General features: G+C 46.1%; 1 protein-coding gene across 6 annotated transcripts in view; it reads right to left on the reverse strand.

The window, feature by feature from the left end:
* Window positions 1-21,002, reverse strand: part of LOC115171412 (caskin-2) — a 90,243-nt gene that overhangs the window by 37,363 nt on the left and 31,878 nt on the right. For all 6 annotated transcript variants that reach the window (XM_029728202.1, XM_029728206.1, XM_029728205.1 and 3 more), the window contains exon 3: window positions 7,711-7,762. In XM_029728202.1, coding sequence (XP_029584062.1) covers window positions 7,711-7,762 — 52 coding nt within the window. The remainder of the gene's footprint in view (window positions 1-7,710; window positions 7,763-21,002) is intronic.

Raw genomic sequence — 21,002 nt, forward strand, 5'->3', positions numbered from 1 at the left:
AGGAGAGAGCGATAGAGGGGAGGAAGAGAGAGTCTAATCCCTCTGTTCAATCCAGCAGCCTGACTGAGAGGAGATAAAATAATCTGACATTAAAAATGCATGTGTGAGGGAGCATCTCTGCAAACAGCCTAGTTATTAGGACAGCTTCTAAAATCTAAATAAACAATGTCTGTCTATTGGTGGATAGGAAAGTTTGCTCCAGTCCAAAGTCTATGGAGGGACCTCAGAGTAAAGACAAAGGCCTACTGTAAAGACTGAGGTATCTTAGACATATGACAACGCAAATAGAAAGGTATCAAGTTTGATAATGCGATACTAAATACGGCTTACCTGGAGGCTTCTTAATTAATTTAATAGAGTATCATAGACTGATCTTGCCATTATGTGGAGATACCGTGAGCTGCACTCCAGGGCTTCCTCACACAAAGAGTCTGAAGAAAGAGCACAAGTAGGGGAGACTAGACATGTATGGCAAGAAACTGATATTTTGTGTGAATAAAACCAGCTACTGAGGCCCAGACTAGGGATGAGCACAAGTGCTGTCACGAAGTATTTTGAGTTGGATGCTGATACCAGGTTTAGTATCACGAGTGGTGCAGTGGTCTAAGGCACTGCATCTCAATGGTTCGATTTCAGGCTGTACCACATCCGGCCGTGATTGGGAGTCCCATAAGGCGGCGCACAATTGGCCCAGCATCGTCCGGGTTTGGCCGAGGTAGGCTGTCATTGTAAATAAGAATTTATTTTTAACTGACTCGCCTAGTTAAATAAAGGCTAAATAAAAACAACACATACCAAAACAATAACACGGCAAAAAAAGCAGAGAGAATGTGATTTTTCCTAGTTTGTTCGGCTTTTAAAATTAGATAAAACTACATTGGAAGTTCTAAATCCACAACAATGACTAAACCACATCAGGGGATTACTTGTAAAGTCTGGGAAAAATGGAAGACGTTAATATGTTTTAGTGTAGATACCCTTTAATTCAAGTGCAGAGGCTTAGCACTGTTGTTTGGTTAGCGGTGTTTCTGTGGCGTACGTGTGATGGAGTTTGCAAAACTATTGGCCACTGAATTGATGCAAATAATCCTGATTCTGCCAGGTAGGCATAGACTACTGGGAAAAGCTTTCCACCTACCAGACGGTTTTCATTAGCATCCATAATGGTTACACTAAGTGATAGACATGCGCGCACCACACAGACAGGGGCATTCCTGTGTCGTTGCCTCTTCAGAAAATTGCAGGGAATACGAATCCCTGATGCATTATGGTCATGTGTTATGATAATAGATCATTTATTCATTTGCCCAAGTTAAGTTCAATACATTTAGTTTATTTACAAATGTGAGACACATTTGATAGAACCGAAAGTAACAAAATTTGAGTACCAATGTAACGGCTGTCGTTAGAAGAAGGGGACCAAAGCGCAGAGTGGTAAGTGTTCATAATTTATTATATATAATGAACCACTTAAACAAAAACAAAAGCCAACAGTTCTGTCAGGTCACTGATAACAAAACAGAAAACAACTACCCACAAACACAGGTGGGAAAAGGCTGCCTAAGTATGATTCCTAATCAGAGACAACGATAAACAGCTGCCTCTGATTAGGAACCATACTCGGCCAAAACAAAGAAATACAATACATAGAATGCCCACCCCATATCACACCCTGACATAACTAAACAGAGAAAACGGCTCTCTCAGGTCAGGGTGTGACAACCAAACCGTTTTTCATGTTGTAATATTGAGTACAGAAGTGTTGGTGAGCCGCGTCCCAAATCACTTCATTTCCTAAGTGCTTCTGAAAACACTTCACACCTTTGTGAGAGTCACACACCAAGCAGACTATACACACACACACACACACACCCTCTCTCTCTTTCATGAACCTTCAGTTGAGATCTCTCTACACCTAGATGAAACCTGTGTGACGTTGGTCTCATTAGGCCTGCCTTAGGGCCACTTAGCCCACTGAATCCTGCCTCTATCCTCTGAGGTAGAGCTCGGTTTCCTACCCTAATGCAGCAGGGTTTATTTGGGCCATGGGGTGGGGATGTATTAAGTCACTCAGGGGCCAAGGGCTTTACACAGGGCCCAGCCATGAAAGAGGGACGTCAGGAGAGGGAGGTGAGAGGCCGGAGGTACACAATCCCTCCTCAGTCCTTCCTTTCAATTATCTCTCCTGTTCTCCCCCTGGCAGGACGTGAGAGTCCAGAAGAGAGAAAGGCCCTTGAAAAGGCTCTGTGTTCAAAGCACGCAGGTCTCTCCTCCTGTCAACCCAGCCGTCTCTCCCCCTCTCACTCTAGCACACCACTCCAATGAAAGAAAGAGAAAGAGGGAGAGAGGAGGGAGATATTTATGGAGGGAGATGGAGAGGGTCTGACCTGTCTCCAATCAGGCCCCTCAGTACCAGGTTGGAGTGCTGTCATCCCTGCAGACTGGAATGCACTGGGGTAGTATATCACCCACCTCACACACACACACACACACACACACACACACACACACACACACACACACACACACACACACACACACACACACACACACACACACACACACACACACACACACACAGACGGACACCCCATACACACTACTCCACACTGCTCCCCAGCCAGACCAGGGACAGTGAGAGAGTTACAGCCTCTCAGAGCCAAGGCACCATCCTGTCAAATGACATTCCTGCTGATAGTGTCACATTCCCCAAGGTGACCTGGCCAGTCTAGTATCCCTCTGTCTATCTGACTGGCTGGCTGACTGATTGGATGACTGGGAGGTCAGAGGCTAATAACTTCCTTCCAATCTGGGCTGTGTACTAATCGTTTCAGCAAACAGAGTGGCCTGGCCTTGGTCATCTAGGCACATCATCAATGCAGGTGGGCCCTATAGCTCTGTGTAGTAGTAGATCCAATGAAAAGGCTTGGAAACACGGGAACTAAGACATCACTTTTAGCTACATTTCAATGGTGAGGTCTTTTTTGGATGCCTTTGGTATCTTTCCTATGTTCCTTTATAAGTTAAAGGATTTTATATGACAGTACAAGCTGTCTGAATGAAAACATTTACAGGGAGTTTTTACGAGCGCAGGTTCAGACATGCCGTTTCATTCTCTTAAATACACAGTCTTTCAAACACACACACACACACACACACACACACACACACACACACACACACACACACACACACACACACACACACACACACACACACACACACACACACACACACGTCTTCCTCCCACAGGGAGCTGTGTCGACATACACTTCTAACATGGCATGGATGTCAGCTTCTATGGTAGTTTGGAAACAGAGCAGGCTTTCTGTCCAGCTCTCAGAGGGAGAGGTAGTAGTGTAGTTCTCTCCTGCCAGGGTTGGTTCTTTCCCTCCATTGCTTCAGATGACAGGGGTGTGTTGACGGGTCCTGGCAGTACTGCCCTCTGTGGACACACAGACACACAGGCCAGGGATCCAAGCAGTCCCCCACAGACAGGCACAGCCATTCAGCCCAGGCCATTCCAGTGCTGCTCTCCATGGAAACGGAACCCCAAACACAGACCAAAAGCTGGAAAAGTTCATGGAGACTCAAATACTAATTTGTTTCACAGGGTTGCAGAAAAGAGACCCTTTCATATATTACAGCACCAGTGTTTGTTCAGCATGCCTTTCTCTGACACACACACACACACACACACACACACACACACACACACACACACACACACACACACACACACACACACACACACACACACACACACACACACACACACACACACACACTCTTTCTCTCATGCATGCTAGCACATACACGGAGAGAGGGCAAATAAAGTCTACGGAAATGGGATGAATGGGTGCCAAGCACACACTCTCACAGCCACACACACACACCTTAATAACAGTTGCGTGAGCAGTTTATTAGGTACACCACGCTCACGAAAATGGATCACTCCTACAGACAGTGAGTCACGTGGCCGTGGCAGAGAGGCATCAAGATACTGCTCGATTAAACATTAGAATGGGTAAAACAAGTGACAGCCGCCCTCCTGGGCTTTTCACGCACGACAGTGTCTAGGGTTTACAGAGAATGGTGAGACAAATAAAAAACATCCAGTCAGCAGCAGTGGGTGAAAATGTAAAGAATTGTGTAAGCCAACAGGCGGGCCATAAAGAGGCCAATAGCGGCGCAGTACAACAGTGGTGTGCAGAACAGCATCTCAGAACACACAACTCGTCGGTCCTTGTCACAGATGGGCTATTGCAGCAGACGACCACAGAGGGTTCCACTTCTATCAGTTAAAAACAAGACGACGCTGCTCCAGTGGGCACGCCATCACCAACACAAAACATCGCCTGGTCCGACGAATCCCGGTTCCTGTTGCGTCATGCTGATGACAGAGTCAGGATTTAGGGTCCATGGACCCATCCTGCCTGGTGTCAACGGTACAGAGTGGTGGCGGTGGTGTATTGGTGTGGGGAATGTTTTCCTGGCAGAGTTAGGTCCCTTGATACCAATTGAGCAATGATTCTATGCCCTGAAGAATTCAAGGCGCTCTAGAGGTAAAGGGGGGTCCAACCCAGTACTAGATGTGTGAACCTAAAAAACTGGCCACTGAGTGTATATCAACCATGACCACGCCTATAGTAGGGGATGAGTAAGAACCTTTCATCATCCTCTCATACAGGTCTTCACCTGAACAGCATTCATAGTACTACATACTAAAGAGCCCAGTCATATCCCCCCTCACTACTGCCAAGACAGACTGAACACTTTCCATGATTGCCCAACAACAAAGTGTTCTAGAAAAACAAACCACACATGAGTGATTACTGTTGTAAACATAATTGCTGTGTGCTGTGCTTCAACATGATAGCGTATGGCCTACTAATGGAGCGCTAGACTAAGCTATAGGATATGAGACTGAGCTGTAGTGATAAGATGAGGGGTCGGGTTCCTACAGTAGTATAGTCTGTATTTAACGCTAGAGAGAAAAGCAGAGCAGTGCCAACAGCACTGGTGAATAATGAAAGACCTTTTCCTCCACTTGAAATTCCGTGTCCCCATGGGGGCCATTAGAACCGAGCAGCACACACACACGCACGCACGCAGCCTGAGCAACACACAGCAAGACACAAATTAACACTCTTCAGACATGCTAATGTTGAGCCCCACATACACTATACACAAAAGTATGTGGACACTCCTTCAAATTAGTGGATTCGGCTATTTCAGCCACACCCATTGCTGACAGGTGTATAAAATCGAGCACACAGCCATGCAATCTGCATAGACAAACATTGGCACTAGAATGGCCGTACTGAAGAGCTCAGTGACTTTCAACGTGGCACCGTCATAGGATGCCACCTTACCAACAAGTCCATTTGTCAGATTTCTGCCCTGCTAGAGCTGCCCCGGTCAACTGTAAGTGCTGTTTCTGTGAAGTGGAAACATCTAGGAGCAAAACAGCTCAGCCACGAAGAGGCAGGCCACACAAGCTCACAGAACAGGACCGCCGAGTGCTGAAGCCCGTAGCACATAAAAATTGCCTGTCCTCGGTTGCAACACTCACTACAGAGTTCCAAACTGCCTCTGGAAGCAATGTCAGTACAAGAACTGTTCGTCGGAAAGCTTAATGGCTGAGCAGCCGCACACAAGCCTAAGATCACCAAGCGCAATGCCAAGCATCGGCTGGAGAGGTGTAAAGCTCACCGCCATTGGACTCCGGAGTAGTGGAAACATTCTCTGGAGTGATGAATCACGCTTCACCAGCTCGCAGTACGACAGGTGAATCTGGGTTTTGCGGATGCCAGGAGAACGCTACCTGCACGAATGCATAGTGCCAACTGAAAAATTGGTGGAGGAGGAATAATGGTATGGGACTGTTTTTCATGGTTCGTGCTAGGCCCCTTAGTTCCAGTCTAGGGAAACCTTAACGCTACACCATACAATGACATTCTAGACGATTCTGTGTTTCCAACTTTGTGGCAACAGTTTGGGGAAGGCCCTTTCCTGTTTCAGTATGACAATGGCCCCATACACAAAGCGAGGCCCATATAGAAATGGTTTGTCAAGATCGGTGTGGAAGAACTTGACTGGCCTGCACAGAGCCCTGACTTCAAGCCCATTGAACACTTTTGGGATGAATTGGAACGTTGACTGCGAGCCAGACCTAATCGCCCAACATTAGTGTCCGACCTCACTAATGCTCGTGGCTGAATGGAAGCAAGTCCCCGCAGCAATGTTCTAACATCTAGTGGAAAGCCTTCCCAGAAGAGTGGAGGCTGTTACAGCATCAAAGGGGGGGACCAACTCCATACTAATGCCCATGATTTTGGAATGAAATGTTCAATGAGCAGGTGTCCACATACTTTTGGTCATGTAGTGTATCATCATCATCAAGCCTTCCACTCTGTTTCCAGCCATGTTTTTCCTCTCTGGTGCACTAGTATATAATTCCCGGACGCGGTAGCTGTCATCACTGCATTGAATTGTGTGGCAGCTTTTGTAAACACTCCCATCTTAATCGGTCACAGTCCCGCCCTCTACGCCAGACAAACCCCACCCCTGAATTCCCTGCTCCCCCAGCCCCTGAGAGCTGACAAAGAGAGAGGAGGGGGTTGGAGAAGATGCATAACAAGCAGTAAACCATGGCCAGAGCCTGGGGGGGGGGGGGGGGGGGGGGGGGCTGGGCTCTGATATATGGTGCGCCAATGTCCTGCTCTCTGGACCGTTTTACAGCCATCTCAGAGGCACGGCTTATCTAAAGGTCTCCCACTGTTGTCTTGGCTCTTCTCTCCACTTTTGTTACTCTGTTTATTTAGGCTGAGTGAGGGGGCACCAGTAGTGTCTGTAGAGGGGGAAGGCTGTTTGGATGTATGTGGGAGCACTATAAGAGGTAGTTATATTTGGATATCTCGGGTGTGCTAAGCCTACCGGACTCAATCTGAACTCAGACAGTCTAACTGTAGACTTTGCCAGATCTACTTTTTGTCTAATTCATATTCTACAGGGAGCTGAGCGACTCTTTAAAAAAGCCATGCTGCACTAAGGGATCTCACCAATTTCATCAATGTGCTATTCTATCAGCTACTGAGAGCAATTGTGAAAATTAGTACGGCTCTAGCAGCCGACAAAAATATCTGCGATGAAAACACACCACCCTGTGAGAAGGGGAAAAGAGAGGAAACGGAGAAAGTGAGAACTTTCATATGGGATCCAAGTCCCTCCACAAAGAGAAAAATAGATGAGGAGAAACTAGACCTATGCTAATAAGCGAGAGGGGAAAATTTTTACAGTCAGCATTTCTACTGGCAGACAGGGTAACTGGGGGGTTAGTAGACTGTGGTGTGTCTGCTTTTGGGCAAGAAGCAGTAGTAAAAACAACAATTAAATGAGCGTTTTCAGCAGTGACACCTCCGCTTCTCCTCCAGACACAATTACCAGTAAGTCTGCTTTGGCTGACTTAGCAGAAGGCCATGATTCAACCCAAGGCAAACTAACGCAGAGTGTTTATCACAAGCCAAGACAAGACGCATTGAGCTTTAAAATCCCAGCCCTTGTATGTAGAAGCTACACAGTAGAACTACTGTTTTCCAGATACAGAAAGAGTAGCTTATTGGTAGGCCATCTTTTATTATTCTATTTATTATTTTACAGAGGTTGTCAGTCAGTTCTTTAGGAGTGTTATTATCATCACACACTTACCCATCTCCATCCTGGTAGTTGACGTTCAGTCTCTTCGTGGAGCCCAACAACTCTGTAAAAACACAAGACAGAAAATAAATCAACATGCGTTCAGGATATTTTTAGAACAAACACTGTGCTACTGGTTAACCTAGAAACTATTCACTCAAGCCTGGAGGGAAGTGTCTTCATGGTGCATCTTCAGTTCATGGTTTATAGTATTATACTGGATTGGCTTGCTTTTGTGCAAAATCTGGAGGTTGAGCATTGTTTTACAGATCTATTATTAGTTCACTCATGATCATGTGTTTGCTTGTGAGCTCAAACCATCTCCAGGTTCAACAAGATTATCTGTGGGAACCAACTCAGTCATTCTAAAAGATTATAGAGCATCTGGTTCTGGAAAGGCTGAAGACCTGCAGGCCACAGGACTAAGAGATCCTGGTCTAGATACTCACCCTGATTAGTTGCTACCATGTTGTTGTCATGTTGTGTTTCTACCATGCTGTGTTGTCATGTGCTGCTGCCTTGCTATGTTGTCTTAGGTCTCTCTTTATGTAGTGTTGTGTTGTCTCTCTTGTTGTGATGTGTGTTTTGTCCTATATTTATATTGCACTTATTTTTATTTTTAATCTCAGGCCCCCGTCCCCGCAGGAGGCCTTTTGCCTTTTGGTAGGCCGTCATTGTAAATAAGAATTTGTTCTTAACTGACTTGCCTAGTTAAATATATATATATTTTTTAATTAGAGGGCTATGGGGTCATGGTTCAGGGTTTAAGGAGAGAGCGACAGACAGTGAAGTGGAGACTCCAGCTAGCTCACCCACCAGTTCTCAAAAACCTGGTGGGTGAGCGAGCGATCCCAAACAAGCTGTCCCTGATGGATCTGTCCCTTTCTCTCCGTCTCTAGAGGCAGTTCATTAGCCTCTCACCCCAGGCTGACCTCTTTGGCCAGGTCAGGAGACAATACACTGTTCAGAGGGGGGAGGAGACCTTGTTGTGTCTTTTGATCTTCTGATAGAGATGCCTCTCCATCAGCCTAGTGTGGCTTTAGAAGAAAGAATGTCACTGGCCACCACAGGGACTCATATGGTGCTTTTCCATCTAGAGTTAGCCCCACACCTGGGTGTCCTCAGTGTTTTATGTTGACATAACCTCTAGTTATTCTGTTTCCATCAGGACTGTGACACTAAAAACTTGTGGCGAGCAGAATCAACAACCTCTGCATCATTCAAGAAGACCGTTGCTTTGTCATGGCTCCAAGTCAGAGCAGATCTGCTGGAGCCATGGCCAAGTGAGACACGAGTGCTGGCCCACGTAGATGGAAACAGAAAAGTCTGCGCCTTTTGGGTAAAACACTGGGGTAAATCCTCATTGGAAATGTGCCAAGTCTCTACAGTCTCTATGGGCAACGTCCAGACCTGTCAACTAAACTGATGGAGACATCTCCTGCCCTCCCAAGACGTGATCAACCAATGGCAGGGTCGTTCCCTTGTGTATCTCACTGCCTGCTGACACTCCAGCTCTCTTTGACATCTTTCATACAATTTCTCCAAACATAAACACAGGCTCACCAGTTGCATGTGATAAGCAGCACATTCTTATAAATTCTGTGAATTCCAAACAAAGGTTGTGCTTTGTAGAGTCATGCAGCTTATGCCCTGTGTTCAATCAGCATGTCAGTGTGATGCCACAGTCATCGTCCCTGAGCTGAAAATAGTCACTCATTTTACAGCAAGGTCATTGAGACTATGATTCACCACCGCCAGCGGTAGATATACAGTTTAATGTCAGACACTAAGCATTTGTCATCTGCTGTAACAGTAATGGAGGTCTGTGAGGCAGAGCTCCATCCATGTCAGCTGGTCATAAGACAGAGTGCACTTGTGTTCTTGTCTCCCATGGCGTCTGAAGGTGGGTCAGCCGCAGTGAGGGTCACTGTTTGCTATGAGTTCAGCGAGGTCAAAGGGCAGGCCACAGGGGGTAACACAGAACCGAGTGGGAAAGAAGTCCCAGACACTGGATATACCCACGGTATGGAGACATGACGACAGCCCGTCTTACTACTGCTCATTATGTCTGAGCAGGAGATGAGCAAGGCCAAGGTAGCCTCAACAGCCCCAAAACAAGTGCTTTGAAGTGAGCTTCTATTCAAGATCTCTGCTACACAGCCAGTTTCCCCTTGGGGATCTCTGTGGCTCTTTGATTATGACCTCAATTCCATAATTAATTAGATGTATCAAACATTGCGTGTCGCAGTCAAGTCATAGGAACACAAACCCCTCTTTAAAAAAGTTTTCAGAACACTTTGCTGGCCGTGTAACAAGCACACACTGACATTAAACCCTCATGTGACTGACGGGACAGGCTGCCTGGCCTTGTCTTCACTACAGGAACCAGTCTCTAATGCTGAATATTGCAGCAAATTGCCCATTGAAGCTTTCATCTGCTGCACATTTGTTAAAAGTTATTTTTAATGTAGTTTATGGAGAGGGGGAAAGAGCCGCCTGTTCGGTTACGTTTTGAGGACTCCATATATTTTTTAAATTTAAAGCTGAAAGTATAACGTACCATAGATTTGGTACCACAAGAATGCTGGGCAAAGGGGAGATTTTGCTAAAGTCTGCACATTTGAGAATTCTGTCTTGGAACAAGTTCATGGATTCAAGTCGCAGCCTGTGTCTCTGGTGCGACTGGCAGAAACAGAATCTGTTGTAAAATATCAGACTAAAATTAGACAACCACTGTGAGTATCAAAACTATGATTATATGTTCTTCCATAAAAGAGCAGGCAACGCCTCAAAAATCCATTTTGTTTCTGGGGCTCAAATGACTGCACTTAGGTCTAGGCAATAAACATACAAAAGTTCAGGTCATAATTTTCCTTCTGCACTCATTGTGGTGTAGAACAGAGACCAGGCCACCATTATCCATCCAAAATGTGAGGCAGGAACAGCGCTGTTACAGAAGAAAGAGCTTTCAAAAGTAGGCCTTGTCGAAAACTGCTCTGTGAAAAAGGTCAGCAGTCCCATCATGCCATATTCCCTGCCATTTGACAACACTACTATGGTATCTGCCTGTCGCAATAACAGGACTTACTGTGACTGGCATCACTCAAACCAGTAAATAAAGAGGACCAATGCCAAGATGAATATACATCCCTTCACATCTCTGTTCCCGAGGACATATTATACTGAAATAGTGACAAATTAGGTGAACTACTGTAGTGGTTTAACAGCTGGCCATCTTCCTCCTCGGGAGCTGCAACCAGTCAACGAGGAAGCATCTTGCTTGGATGATTAAAGGGCTGAAGAAAGCCCTTTCCTCCCCTCGCCTTATGGAGGCCTGATTGTTTAGCATCTGAGACAGAGTGTTTGATCTGATGGCACTATTTGAAGACTCAAGAGTGTCAGCGGAAACCCCGGGTCCACAATCAGGGCTGGTGGATTCCAGCGAATTCATAGCTCTGCTGTGCTCCTAGGGCTCTCACAGGCCTGGCACTGGAACACAGGAAGCTGCATGCAGTACGGCTAAGGAAGGAACGGGACGGGACCTGCAGCGTCTTAGAGCCACACTTACTACACTTTATGTAAAATACAGTCGGCTACACATATTACTGAAATGTAAACTTGCGTACCCGCTACGTCTCGACTGCTACCTTCAGAGGTAGAGCACGACACCCACCAAACAGTTACCCCCCTGGAAGCAGGACAGTACAAACAGAATAAATGGTAATAGCAGTGCAATGTTTTTGAATATCTGAGACTCGTTTTATTAAGTTTTCACCTGGATTTTTTTTTTTACCTGGAATGCATCCCTGTTACATTCTAGGGATGAGCATGAGTAATTGATTGCTCGAACGGAGGTCAAAACTCAATCGTTAACCAGAGATAAAAAAATAAATAAAAAATCCAGCGCAGGCCTTTCGGTTCTAAAAATAGCTTGTTGTTTTTATTCCGAGAACTCGAAAGAAAATCATGCGAGTACTCGAACAGTCAAATAATGACAAATGGCCATCCTTATTACATTCTGAAATTGTCGCAGTAGCTGCCGGCTGCACTGAGCCAGGTAAAACTTTGGAAGCCCATCTCCACAGGCGAGAAAATAATCCCCTTAAAATGGAAGGTAGCATACACGGAACCACATGTAACATATGGATTTGCATTAGTATACGCACTAAAAGTCCCACTGCAAAGTTACACCTCACTTGTCTTATTTCTCAAGTTATTACATAAAACCAAATCAGAATTCCGAAGAATGCCGAAGTCAAGTCGGAAAATGTTTTTCTGAGTGTGTGGTGTAATATGGATTACATATAGGCAAGCTAGCCTATTCCCTATAATGTAAACTCCAACAGAAATAACTTCAAACACTAGTTTCAATAACATTTTCTGCAAACTTACAAGCAAATACTTTATGAATGTATTGTTACGTTAGCACAGCATGAGTCGGCCATCTACAACTACATTAAAGTAAACCAACGTTTTGGAAAAACATAACGCCATCTAACCAGTTATCAAAGAATGTTATCAATGCAGGTATTTTAGTAAGCAAGCTAGCCAGTCAGCTAACATTAGCTATTTAGCCAATTAGCTAATAGCCTAGCCAACCACCTAGCCAGAGCCTAACAACTGGAGACAAGCTAGAAAACTAGCACAACTAAAACATAACTACAGATCAAAAGCAAAGAGAGAGCAAAGACTTACAGATTGATGGCTGGGACCCATCCGATTGTAAAACATTTTAAAAAGAGTGCAGGCTGAGTTAGCTACCAAAACGAGAGAGAGGTGGGCGCTTCCTCCGGGCCGATGGAGAGTCAGTGAGGGAAATCCAATAGCTATAAGCAATAGATTCCAGATATCAGCTAGCACTAAGCCAAGATGGAAAAAGTTACAAAACTCCCGTAGCCTACTTCCCAGAGAACATGCCTAAAAGTTGTATTTTATTAAGTAAAAAAAGAATTGCCCCATTTTCTCCCCAATTTCGTGGTATCCAATTGGCAGCTACAGTCTTGTCTCATCGCTGCAACGCCCATATGGACTCGGGAGAGGCAAAGGTCGAGAGCAGCACGTCCTCCGAAACACAACCCAACCAAGCTGCACTGATTCTTGACACAATGCCCACTTCACCCGGAAGCCAGCCGCACCAATGTGTCAGAGGAAACACCGTGCACCTGGCGACCGTGTTAGCGTGCACTGCGCCCAGCCCGCCACAGGAAGCAGTAGTGCGCGATGGGACAAGGACATCCCTGCCGACCAAACCCTCCCCTAATCCGGACGACTCTGGGCCAATTGTGCGCCGCCCCATGCATCTCCCGGTCGCGGCCGGCTGTGAGAGAGCCTGGACTCGAACCCAGAATCTCTAGTGGCACAGCTAGCACTACGATGCAGTGCCTTAGACCACTGTGCCGCTTGGGAGGCCCAACATGCCGAAAAATTGACAAAACAAAAAGGAGAACAGACGAGGTAATACAGAGCAAAAAAGTATGATTTTCTTTCGTTTTGAGCCCACGGCAAGAAGGCACCAGAGTATGCCGTGCTAACAGGTTCCTACGAGATAACACAGCCACAAAGTCCGTGAAGAGCATGAGGATGCTAACGTTAGCCGGCTTGAGCTAGATACCGAGCTAGCATACGAACTCTCTCCATATGACGTTGCGAAATAGTGCATTGTGGGTAGTTTAAAAGATATCCGGAAATAAGTTCTCAAGTAATAACCCCAAAACATAACTATGTTTGTAGTTATAGGTAACCAGATCATGACTACAACTAAGTTACTAAGTCTTTGACAACACTGTGTTGTTACTTTGGTGAGTAAAAACTCATGCTTCCTACCCTTTGCACATACATGCTTGTGAATTGTTGCATTATTCAAGAGTGTAATATGGTTTGGTTGCATTATTCAATAGTGTAATTTGTTTAAGAATAAAAGTTTGTCACTGTTGAATAGTTTTGCTTACTGGCTTGTGGCTACTGTGATATTTACGGTAAATTTGAGCTGAGGACCAAAAATGTTGCATTGCCAGCCACAACAAAAGGTACAGTAAAGCAAGGATGTAATGTGAATTGAAAAGTAAAATTATCTTTCGCCACCCCGCTCCTCAGTCTCTCCTTCATATCTCATTGTGGGAATAGGGCCTTATCTGCTGAGTAAATGGGGACAGGAAGTCACAGTGCAGTGCTGGGGTATTTTTTTTTTTGTCTTATCTGAGCTCTGGGACAATGACAGGGTCGCACACAAAGGAGGCCGTTCCCCTGGCCAGTTCCCAGATCCCTGTCGTTTTTAAACGGCTCTGTGAGGCGTCAGAGTGGCTATTCCCCACGTCTAGAGACAGCGCTGCCAGAATGGACCACAGCCATAGATTTCAACACAGATCGGTTTTATCTGTTTACTTAGCTTTCCTCAAATCAACAGTTACATGTGGAGAAAAGTCATCACACACTGCTAAGTCCGCTGGGTAAAGTTAGGTCCTCAGTTTGCCTGGTGGCTAGCCCTCTCTGGAGCTATATATTGACCTTTACAGCATTTTGACCATAGGAGGCTCAACCATCTACCAACACCTACCTGTTCCTGGTGCAGTTAACACCTGCGTAACTGCACCTGCCTGGTTACATCATAGGAAGCAGTACTCTCACTGCTGTGTCTTGAGGCCCCTTGTGCTGCTGCTCACTCCTACACATCCACGACCTGTCTGAACACCTGCCTCCTAGCCAAAGAGCGGGAAAATCCCTCAGCAATCAGAGCCACAGTTTCTGAACTCTCGCACTTAAACTATAAGGGCAAGTTCTGTCAGAGAGAGAGAGTAGAGAGGAGAAAGTGAAGGCCGAGTGCTTCCTCCTGTGGCAAACAAGCATTACAAAATATATATATGGTCATCGCCCCTCAGAATTCTCCATGCCAGATTACCCCATATTACTTCAGTATACGCAGCTATGCAGAGGAGTCCAAACTGTCTTGCCGTTAAGAACACAAGGTTAAGAACACATCAGGGGTAAGAGATTGGTGGTGTGGCTGAGTATTTTTCCTAAAGTGCTAACAAACTAAGCCAAATTTCCTCTCTCCATCTCGTGTCCATGACTGTTCATTCTGCATGGTATTTTCCCACCGTGCACAATGTACTGGCACATGATGGGACCCCATTGTTGGAGACCACATTGAAATGGCACACACTCACACTCAGCCGGGCAGAGACAAGCCCATCTCAGTTCACCTCCCAGGCCTCTGGCGGTCCACTTTGTTTAGGTGTTGTTTTTCTCCGGGAGGAATGTACCTCGTCTTGTGGGACAGTTTTCCGGTTTGCCCCATCACCTCCACCTCCTGGGGGTGGTGTTTGGGGGTGATCAGAGGGGGCCAGAGTTTTACTGGAGGCACCATGAGGAAGCACTGGCTGTGTGACCAGGAACCGGAGGTGTAGGGGTGTGTGAGTGACCTCAGGGGTGTTTCGTTGCAATCTGGCTGTGACACGAAGGGGGGGACCTCTCAGAAACAAAAGCAGGGACTTGAGCTGGGCCTCTTCTACACTTCCTTTCCCAAGACCATTGTTCCAAAGAGCGGGAGGCTTAGGCCATTGTGTGAGCCCCCTCCCAGGGGAGGGAGAAAGGGAGACAGCGCGATAGAGAGAGAGGTCCCTAAACTCTGTTCCTCCATCTCACCGACTCTACTCCGCCCTCTCTCTTTCGTTCTCTCTGTCTCCCTGCCCCCTCTCCCTTTTTTCTGCACTCTATTTTCCCCTCGTTCCTCCGATGATTAGAGAAATGCCTGAGAAGCAGGGAGTTCCTCCTGTTCCATTCACAACTCATTACGCAGCCTACACACAAACCAGGACCACCTCTAGTACACAAGAGGATCCAGACACAGACAACCAGCATCTCACACAATCAAGTAACCAAACAACCACCAAAAAAAGAGAGTACAAATGCCCTTTCATAAAAGGGGAAAAACATTCTTTAAACAACTGAGCAATTACTTAGCTGATCAGAGCAAGGGGACAAGGGGATAAGGCTCCCCTCCTGCCCTAAGCAGTGTCCTACTGATCCAGATCTTTCACACTTCAGCCTCTCCAGAGGAATGTGTACGCTGCTGTACTGTAGTGTCACCCTGCCTGCCCACACCTGCTGCCCCACGCCTGGGGCTTTACTCACGCCACACTCTTATCAGGAGACAAGAAAAGGCAGATAACACCAACATCAGACACGTAGCAGCACAGATAAGAGCCAGATTGTTCTCTCCCCATCATATCTGGGCCTGTTCTCCTCTCCTGGCCCTCTAGGCTCCAACAAGCTACGTCCTAATGACTGACAGGAACGCCAACATGCATGGTCTAACGTAAGAATGAAGAGAGTTGAGGCTCCCAATGTTTTCCTTTGAGATGAAGTGGAGTGAAACCTGAGGCCCATGTGTTGTCTTCCCAGTCCGGCTCTGGCTCAGCCAGTGGGGACCTGGGGTTCGGAGCCCGGGCCAGCTTGGCATGGGGAGTAGCACCACGGTATGTAAATAAAAGCGCTGCAGATGGGCCTGGAGGAGTGTGTGGTCACACACGGACACGGCACGCCAGAGGGCCAACACTAACACCAGCAGAAGAGATGAGCTTTGAAACGCACATGTACACACACAACACCCCAGGTCAAGGGGGGTGTTTATGGGAAAAGGTGATTTGCCCTGTGAGTAGTTGAAACTGCTGGTGTCCCAAATTGATTGTAATGACTTCACACAGCCATTTTGTTGTCGTCTGGAACTGTTTTGGGGTCAGTGACAACAGTCTAACTCCTTTCTGTCACTCTGTAGAAGTACTGCTGATCCCATTACAGTCAGCAAAGGTTTAATTCATTCACTCATACTGAGGGGACAAAGAAGAAAACTATTCCCTGAATCCATCTCTCATGAGGAGTTGAAAAGGTTGTGAAGGATAACACTAGAACTGCTAAAGCAGTAATTTGGACTGCTCATTAAAAAAAATACTCTGCCATTTAAGTCATGCCCCCCTCAGTCCTTGACTTTTCCTAAATAACCCTATATAACACACTGTCGTTCTTAGAATCTTAATATCACAAACAGAACTGGTGTTATAATTAGTTTTAGGAGGGCATGTCATTTCTTTAATGGTTTCCCCCTCCGCCCCTCCTCCCGACAGTGGAGCCTGCTCCACTCCTTCTCCCGACAGTGGAGCTAGCTCCACCCCGCCTCCCGACAGTGGGGCCTGCTCCACCCCTCCTCCCGACAGTGGAGCCTGCTCCACCCCTTCTCCCGCAGTGGGGCCTGCTCCACCCCTTCTCCCCGCAGTGGGGCCTGCTCCACTCCTTCTCCCAACAGTGGGGCCTGCTCCACTCCTTCTCCCAACAGGGGGGCCTGCTCCACTCCTTCTCCCAACAGTGGGGCCTGCTCCACTCCTTCTCCCAACAGTGGGGCCTGCTCCACTCCTTCTCCCGACAGTGGGGCCTGCTTCACCCCTCCTCCCGACAGTGGGGCCTGCTCCACCCCTCCTCCCGACAGTGGAGCCTGCTCCACCGCTTCTCCCGACAGTGGGGCCTGCTCCACCCCTCCTCCCGACAGTGGGGCCTGCTCCACCCCTCCTCCCGACAGTGGGGCCTGCTCCACCCCTCCTCCCGACAGTGGGGCCTGCTCCACCCCTTCTCCCGACAGTGGGGCCTGCTCCACCCCTTCTCCCAGCAGTGGGGCCTGCTCCACTCCTTCTCCCAACAGTGGGGCCTCCTCCACTCCTTCTCCCAACAGTGGGGCCTGCTCCACTCCTTCTCCCAACAGTGGGGCCTGCTCCACTCCTTCTCCCAACAGTGGGGCCTGCTCCACTCCTTCTCCCAACAGTGGGGCGTGCTCCACTCCTTCTCCCAACAGTGGGGCCTGCTCCACCCCTCCTCCCAACAGTGGGGCCTGCTCCACTCCTTCTCCCAACAGTGGGGCCTGCTCCACTCCTTCTCCCAACAGTGGGGCCTGCTCCACTCCTTCTCCCAACAGTGGGGCGTGCTCCACTCCTTCTCCCAACAGTGGGGCCTGCTCCACTCCTTCTCCCAACAGTGGGGCCTGCTCCACCCCTCCTCCCAACAGTGGGGCCTGCTCCACTCCTTCTCCCAACAGTGGGGCCTGCTCCACTCCTTCTCCCGACAGTTGAAGGCGCTGTGCCCAGTTGATAATCACCTTAATAATTGCCTCGAAACTGAACCTAAATCAAAACTAATTTCAGACATATAACAACAAATTAAATAAATGAAGTAAAGTATGATGGGGAGAAAGGGGGAGGGGAAGCGAACGATGCATAATTATGTCATCACCAATTGTGAATGAAGAACAGGACAGGCCATTCTATTGTATTGATCTATTCTAATTAGAACCTCAAAACCGTATGTACCCTATTAGACTATTCTCCAAAATTAAAACAATTATAGTAATGGCATTTGAGTGCGGACTGTATTATTATACATACTGGATGGACTGGTTACCTTATGCTACGCTCCAAACTGTCTATCCATGAGTCTGGGAGAGAACTTATAGACCTAGGCGATGTGGTTGGTTCATTGATTGTGTAGAGCGGCTTACAGAGATAGCTGCCACCAATTTGTATTTGAATAGCCTAGATATCGAGAATTGTCATTTATGTTCATAATGAATAGGCTGAGACATTACCTTTAGCTACAGAATATCTCACCACTGTGCATTTCCATCTCCTCCATGACAATAACAGTCTGACAACATAGTGACCGCCACAGCCCTAGGCTAGAACAATTAGGCACCAAAGACCTCTTAAATCATTTTTTAAAATGTTTTCCTGCCGTGCGTAATATGCTGTAGGCTATGTATTGTATAACAGCACGATCATTATTTTAATTCAGTTTTTGTATTTTTTGGGTCATCAATGGGCCTATGTGTATGCATCTGCTCTAATACGTGATTGACTGTTTTGAATGAATCATCAACTTAGAAAGCGCTGGTCATTTTGTTATGTTAGGCTTTGAAACAACGACCATGTTCTCCACTCAGTTTCAACCTGTTGTTGAACTTCTTTCGTCAAATTGATCAATCACAGTGAGGTGAGTTTTAAAAACACGATAATGTTTTGATGATAAGCATTTGATGTGATTTGACTGCATTTGCATTGATATCAGAGTGGTTAGATGGACAATGGATCCCCGAGTACCAGGCCATTAACGACCTGATGGTCGTTAGCGATTTGGGTACTATCAACACGTCAACATGTGCATAAGAGGAGAATACCATGACTCAACGGTCACGTGGAATTTTACCGCGGTCATGACTCATGACTGCCGATGTGGCATAATACTGTCAGTGCAACAGCCCTAACCCTATACAGTCCAACGAATCCAAACGGTCTTATCAGTCTACTCTGGCATACTTGAAGTACACAGTGAGAGTGTAATTGACAACGGGAAGAAGACCAACACGAATGGATGCACATGCTAAATTAGCATTGCTACAAAATCTGAATGAAAACGACTCAGATGCTGGGGAAGAAATGATTCATGACGTGATTATTCTTCAGATTCTGAGACTCATCATGAACCTAAGCCTGAACCTAAGCACTAAAAAGACATACTCCAGCTGATGCTACTGTGTGAACACACACACCATGTAAGCACGAGCTGACAATAATTGACTATTTTTGACTGCTGTCATTGACACATATTCATTATAATGCCATTATTGCTTTTGTGCTGATTTACATTTTATCAAGCGCACTTGGTGCTTATAATGATGTTTAGGCTACTGATGTTTTCATCATTTGACTGCGCGTCTTGCTGACCTTGCATCTTGGCGGATGGGGATTATTATATTTTTTTTAAATAAAAATAAGTAGTTACCGCATTCCAACACATATACTTTCTGTTTCATAGTTGTAACAAAGGAACTCCACAAATAAAATACATTGAACACTTGAATTTTTGTTTCTATTTTTGTTGTTACATACAGCCTATAGTAACAAACTAGTGAAAATGCTATTGTGTTATTTAAAAAATATATATTTGTATTCTAATGTTACCTAAGACCTTCATAAACACAACCAAATGAATATTTTTGTGATAGCATATATGAAATGTATTAATTACACTGTTAGAATGTCGCAGTCAGAATGACTTCTCATTACCTAATATAATATATATATTTTTTTTATGTAACCTTTATTTAACTAGGCAAGTCAGTTAAGAACAAATTCTTACTAACAATGACGGCCTACCCCGGCCAAACCCGGACGACGCTGGGCCAATTGTGCGCCGCCCTATGGGACTCCCAATCACGGCCGGTTGTGATACAGCCTGGAATCGAACCAGGGTGTCTGTAATGACGCATCAAGCACTGAGATGCTGTGCCTTAGGGCTCTGGAGTGGAGCAGCGGTCTAAGGGAAAGGGGTGGTCCATCCAGGCCCAGCGGTACTAGTGTTAAAGGGTAACTCTCCCACTTTTCATTACCTCACCTCATTTTCATTATCTCCAGCACAATACCAGTGTCAACATGTGAAAATGGCGCATTTCGCCGTTTTGAAGAAAAATATATAAAAAGTTCTAACCGATGACATCATCAAAAGTTTAAACCTTTAATAAGCAGTCATTTTCAAACACTATGACATTCGCGGTGACATGGGGAGCAAGAAAGTACCATCCCCTGGACTTGAAAATCAGTTTTTCCCTTTTAATCCTACCCTGGGATGTCACAGAAAAGCATCTTCTTATTTTTTTAACCACAGATCATAGAAATGCGCAGTTTTCACATACAGTTGAAGTCGGAAGTTTACATACACTTAGGTCAGAGTCATTAAAACTCGTTTTTCAACCACTCCACCAATTTCTTGTTAACAAACTATAGTTTTGGCAAGTCGGTTAGGACATCTACTTTGTGCATGACACAGGTAATTTTTCCAACAATTGTTTACAGAGATTATTTCACTTATAATTCACTGTATCACAATTCCAGTGGGTCAGAAGTTTACATAAACTAAGTTGACTGTGCCTTTAAACAGCTTTGAAAATTGCAGAAAATGATGGCATGGCTTTAGAAGCTTCTGATAGGCTAATTGACATCATCTGAGTGAATTGGAGGTGTACCTGTGGATGTATTTCAAGGCCTACCTTCAAACTCAGTGCCTCTTTGCTTGACATCATGGGAAAATCAAAAGAAATCAGCCAAGACCTCAGAAATAGAATTGTAGACCTCCACAAGTCTGGTTCATCCTTGGGAGCAATTTCCAAAAACCTGAAGGTACCACGTTCATCTGTACAAACAATAATACGCAAGTATAAACGCCATGGGACCACGTAGCTGTCATACCGCTCAGGAAGGAGACACGTTGTC

The sequence above is a fragment of the Salmo trutta genome, chromosome 32 (genome assembly GCF_901001165.1).
Source record: "Salmo trutta chromosome 32, fSalTru1.1, whole genome shotgun sequence".
NCBI lineage: Eukaryota > Metazoa > Chordata > Actinopteri > Salmoniformes > Salmonidae > Salmo > Salmo trutta.